At 47.5% G+C, this 6,000-nt stretch overlaps 1 protein-coding gene across 1 annotated transcript in view; it reads left to right on the forward strand.

Annotated features, from left to right (window-relative positions):
* LOC135040896 (gastrula zinc finger protein XlCGF57.1-like) overlaps window positions 1–6,000 on the forward strand; it is a 223,327-nt gene that overhangs the window by 76,276 nt on the left and 141,051 nt on the right. The window contains exon 7 of the mRNA XM_063954882.1: window positions 2,452–3,123. Within this exon, the coding sequence (XP_063810952.1) occupies window positions 2,452–3,123 (672 nt within the window). The remainder of the gene's footprint in view (window positions 1–2,451; window positions 3,124–6,000) is intronic.

Consider the following 6,000-nt stretch of genomic DNA (forward strand, 5'->3'; position numbering starts at 1 on the left):
GGCGGTCGCCCATGTAAACAGACAGGGCGGCACAAGAAGCAGGAGCGCGATGGCAGAAGCCACAAAGATTATCCGATGGGCGGAAACTCACGTGTCAGCACTGACAGCAGTGTTCATCCCGGGAGTAGACAACTGGGAAGCAGACTTCCTCAGCAGACACGACCTCCACCCGTGAGAATGGGGACTTCATCCGGAAGTTTTCCAAATGATTGTAAACCGTTGGGAACGACCAAAGGTGGACATGATGGCGTCCCGCCTCAACAAAAAACTAGAAAGGTATTGCGCCAGGTCAAGGGACCCTCAGGCGATAGCTGTGGACGCTCTAGTGACACCGTGGGTGTACCAGTCGGTTTACGTGTTCCCTCCTCTGCCTCTCATTCCAAAGGTACTGAGAATTGTGCGAAGGAGCGGAGTAAGAACGATGCTCGTGGTTCCAGATTGGCCAAGAAGAGCTTGGTACCCGGAACTTCAAGAGATGCTCACAGAGGACCCATGGCCTCTACCGCTAAGACGGGACCTGCTCCAGCAGGGGCCCTGTCTATTCCAAGACTTACCGCGGCTGCGTTTGACGGCATGGCGGTTGAACACCGAATCCTGAAGGAAAAGGGTATTCCGGAGGAAGTCATCCCTACCCTGATCAAAGCCAGGAAGGATGTCACGGCAAAACATTATCACCGCATTTGGCGAAAATATGTTGCTTGGTGTGAGGCCAAAAAGGCCCCAACGGAGGAGTTTCAACTGGGTCGTTTTCTGCATTTCCTGCAAGCAGGAGTGAATATGGGCCTAAAATTAGGATCCATTAAGGTACAGATTTCGTCTGTCAATTTTCTTCCAAAAAGAATTGGCTTCACTGCCTGAAGTTCAGACATTTGTGAAGTGCGTGCTGCATATTCAGCCCCCTTTTGTGCCTCCAGTGGCACCTTGGGATCTCAGTGTGGTTTTGGGGTTCTTGAAATCACATTGGTTCGAGCCACTTAAAACCGTGGATTTGAAATATCTCATGTGGAAAGTGGTCATGCTGTTGGCCCTGGCTTCGGCCAGGCGTGTGTCAGAATTGGCGGCTTTATCTTGTAAAAGCCCTTATCTGATTTTCCATACGGATAGGGCAGAGTTGAGGACTCGTCCTCATTTTCTCCTGAAGGTGGTGTCAGCTTTTCATTTGAACCAGCCTATTGTGGTGCCTGCGGCTACTAGGGACTTGGAGGATGCCAAGTTGCTGGATGTAGTCAGGGCCCTGAAGGTTTATGTTTCCAGGACAGCTGGAGTCAGAAAATCTGACTCGCTGTTTATCCTGTATGCACCCAACAAGCTGGGTGCTCCTGCTTCAAAGCAGACTATTGCTCGTTGGATTTGTAGCACAATTCAACTTGCGCATTCTGCGGCAGGACTGCCGCATCCTAAATCAGTGAAAGCCCATTCCACGAGGAAGGTGGGCTCATCTTGGGCGGCCGCCCGAGGGGTCTCTGCTTTACAACTTTGCCGAGCCGCGACTTGGTCAGGGTCAAATACTTTTGCAAAGTTTTACAAGTTTGACACCCTGGCTGACGAGGACCTGGAGTTCTCTCATTCGTTGCTGCAGTCACCCGCACTCTCCCCCCCCCCCCCCGTTTGGGAGCTTTGGTATAATCCCCATGGTCCTTACGGAGTTCCCAGCATCCACTAGGATGTCAGAGAAAATAAGATTTTACTCACCGGTAAATCTATTTCTCGTAGTCCGTAGTGGATGCTGGGCGCCCATCCCAAGTGCGGATTGTCTGCAATACTTGTAAATAGTTATTGTTAACTAATCGGGTTATTGTTGAGAGCCATCTGTTCAGAGGCTCCTCTGTTATCATACTGTTAACTGGGTTTAAAATCACGAGTTGTACGGTGTGATTGGTGTGGCTGGTATGAGTCTTACCCGGGATTCAAAAATCCTTCCTTATTGTGTCAGCTCTTCCGGGCACAGTATCCTAACTGAGGTCTGGAGGAGGGTCATAGGGGGAGGAGCCAGTGCACACCAGTTAGTCCTAAAGCTTTCTTTTAGTTGTGCCCAGTCTCCTGCGGAGCCGCTATTCCCCATGGTCCTTACGGAGTTCCCAGCATCCACTACGGACTAGGAGAAATAGATTTACCGGTGAGTAAAATCTTATTTTCCATAATGTATTTTATTTCCAGCAGGTGGACACACAAGCAGGAATATCTCAGAAGGACATCTAATGTTATCCCCGGATTGTGACATAAAAGATAATGACAGTAGACAGGATTCTCCAGGAGATAACCCCATTACCCCAATTATACATCCAGCTCTATCAGCTGATCCCTCTGATCCAGTGAAATGTTCTCCTGATCACTCTGATATTGGTGCATCTGTTACAGCTCTGAGAGTAGATAATGAGTTTCCCTGTTCTGTAGATGCCAAATGTTTTACACAGAACACAAACCTTATTACCCATCATCCAGCTAAGGCAGGTGAGAGGCCATTTCCATGTTCTGAGTGTGGGAAATGTTTTACATATAAATCATATCTTGTTACACATCAGAGAAATCACACAGGTGAGAAGCCGTTTTCCTGTTCTGAGTGTGGGAAATGTTTTGCATGGAAATCAGCTCTTGTTAAACATCAGAAAAGTCACTCAGGTGAGAAGCCGTTTTCCTGTTCTGAGTGTGGGAAATGTTTTACACAGAAATCAGCTCTTGTTCCACATCAGAGAAGTCACACAGGTGAGAAGCCGTATTCCTGTTCTGAGTGTGGGAAATGTTTTACACAGAAATCAGCTCTTGTTCCACATCAGAGAAGTCACACAGGTGTGAAGCCGTTTTCCTGTTCTGAGTGTGGGAAATGTTTCGCATTTAAATCAGTTCTTGTTAAACATCAGAAAAGTTACTCAGGTGAGAAGCCGTATTCCTGTTCTGAGTGTGGGAAATGTTTTACACAGAAATCATCTCTTGTTACACATCAGAGAAGTCACACAGGTGAGAAGCCGTTTTCCTGTTCTGAGTGTGGGAAATGTTTTGCACAGAAATCATCTCTTGTTACACATCAGAGAAGTCACACAGGTGAGAAGCCGTATTCCTGTTCTGAGTGTGGGAAATGTTTTGCACGGAAATCAGATCTTGCTACACATCAGAGAAGTCACACAGGTGAGAAGCCATTTTCATGCTGTGAGAGAAATAAATCCGCTCTTGTTGAACACATTAGACATTACCCAAGTACGGAACTATTTAAATCTTCTGGAGTATAATTATCACTGTCGTCCAGTGTTCCTCAAGGGTGAATCCTATCTCCTATGCTTTATAAAATATACATGCTACCACTGGGTGATATAATCAGACATCATGGCCTGGTCTACCACTGATATGCAGATGACCTGCTTTTTGCTCCATGTACTGAGAACCGAATACCAATCCTAAATGGTTGTCTAGCTGAGCGCCAGGGGTGGATGATGCCAGTTGGCTGTGACTCAGTCTTTGTGAAACATAATAGAAGCTCCCCAACAAAGGACAAGACTACAGCTTTACCAACCATCTGGATTTATGCTTTGGTGCTCAGAATTGAAAATACTGAACGTGTGCTGAATCTTTGTGTTGTCCTGGTATGTGGCTGACACAGACATCAGGTATCCGCCACATACAAATCCTCGTTCTTTCATCTGTGGACCATAGCCAGAATCAAGCACTTGATTCCCTCAGAAGTTCATAGACTACTGCAGTGCCATCTACCTGGGTCACCCAGCAAAAGAATTACAGAGCTTGCAGCTAGTACAGAATGCAGCAGCCAAGCTGTTACCTAACCAGCCCGTTCCTGCCTCATAACACCCATTCTCTACTCCCTTCACCGGCTGCCTGTAAGATGACAAATCTATTTCATTATTGGCTAACTGACCTTCCCAGCAAAACATTACATGGTCCAAGGTACTAGAAGGAGCTTCTGCCTCCTTACTGCCCTGCTTGCTTGCTGGCTTCTACAGATGAAGGACTGTTACCAGCAGTACCAAGAATCTCCTGTCATTTATTTATGGGTTGAATGTTTAGCTTTGTAGCCCTGACCATGGAACTCACTGCCTTGCACAGTCCAAGAGGCCACCACTCTAGAGACCTTCACAAGCAGACTGATGACTGTTACTCACGCTTTTCATTAATGTACCTCTATTTCTCATACGTCCTAGAGGATGCTGGGGATTCCAAAAGGACCATGGGGTATAGACGCATCCGCAGGAGCTTGGACACACTGTAAAGACTTAAACTGGGTGTGAACTGGCTCCTCCCTCTATGCCCCTCCTCCAGACCTCAGTTAGACTTTGTGCCCAGGAGTGATGGGTCACACACTAGGGGAGCTCTACTGAGTTTCTCTAAAAGACTTTGTTAGGTTTTTTATTTTCAGGGAGACCTGCTGGCTACAGGCTCCCTGCAGCGTGGGACTGAGGGGAGAGAAGCAGGACCTACTTCTGTGAGTTTCAAGGCTCTGCTTCTCGGCTACTGGACACCATTAGTTTCAGAGGGTTCGATCACTTGGTGCGCCTAGCTGCTTGTTCCCGGAGCCACGGCGTCAATCCCCTCACAGAAGCCAGAAGAAAGAAGTCGGGTGAGTATTGGAAGAAAAGAAGACTTCAGACGGCAGAAGACTTCAGTAATGGAAGTACAGTGGTAGTGCTGCTCTTCATGCTCCCACACACCAACGGCACTCACAGGGTGCAGGGCGCTGGGGGGGGGGGGGGGGGGGAGGGAGTGCCCTGGGCAGCATGTTACTGGTCTGCTTAATGTGAACAACTGGCAAAAAAAAAAAAGCATTTAGGTGCCGAGGCACCGTGGTTCATCCCCCGCCAGTATACTTGAATTATTTCCCCGACACCGCTTATACGGGTGTAGGGCGCGCGGGGGGGAGCGCCCTGAGCAGCGAGTCAGTTTTAAAAGTTCTTCCTCGCACTGCCGGGGGCTCCGTATACAGACCCCCGCAGGCGCGTTATGCCGTGGTCCCCGTCGGCCGCCATGGGTACAGGGCGCCGGGAGGTGGTGGCGCCCGAGGCAGCATAGATAGTTAGAGCTCCCGGGCGCCGCACACGGGGACCCACCATGAGAGTGGCGGGTGCGCGATGCGCCGGAACTCCCGCTTCCCGAACGTTGTCTGGGGTGCAGGGCGCGCAGGGGGGCGTCCTGAGCAGCATGGTGCCGAGTGTGTGTATGTGTATATATGTGTATGTATATGTATGTATGTATATATGTATGTATGTATGTGTATGTATATATATATATATATATATATATATATATATATATATATATATGTGTATGTGTGTGTGTGTGTATGTATGTATGTATGTATCCGTATGGTCCGGCTCTCCTTCTAATTGCAATCCTCGTCCGGGTGCCCTCACGTATATGCATACACACCAATTTTCCAAGTGCGGCACTCCTGGACTTGTCAAATAAATCACGGCTCAGACGGGCAGGTACAGTAACGTTTCAGTGCCACTTTATTAAGGCACTTTCATCAGACAATACAAGATACAAAGTGACTCACCTAAATAAGTGTACCCTCCACATGGACGCCAAACGCCGGAAGCCGACGTCCAGGACCTCCCACCTGGCCGGCTTCACGTCATCAATGACGTAGTCCCCGCACACACCTCACCTGGGTGGGCTGAGGTCTCACTACAAAAACCCACATATATTTCTTAAAGTGCTAGTGCATAATAAAACATCAAACAATAAACTGTTCAAAATAGCTGAAACCTGATGCGCACAGGAATATTTTTTAAGTCATAACAAATATCGCTATATTTGGTAATTTATGAGCATATCAGAATTACCATCATTAGTTAATTTCAACTCATTAGCCTCGTGAACCAAAGCAGGTGAATTATACTGTATCACAACTTTTATATTGACCATAATATCCTCACTACTACTCATAGGTATTACAGGAACCAATTAAGACCTAGATATTCATTAAGCCCCTTAGGGCTAAGTGTGTCTAGTCTAAATATCCATTCAGACTCACATTGCATTAATTTCAATGAT

Source organism: Pseudophryne corroboree, unplaced genomic scaffold (assembly GCF_028390025.1).
Source record: "Pseudophryne corroboree isolate aPseCor3 unplaced genomic scaffold, aPseCor3.hap2 scaffold_778, whole genome shotgun sequence".
Taxonomy (NCBI): domain Eukaryota; kingdom Metazoa; phylum Chordata; class Amphibia; order Anura; family Myobatrachidae; genus Pseudophryne; species Pseudophryne corroboree.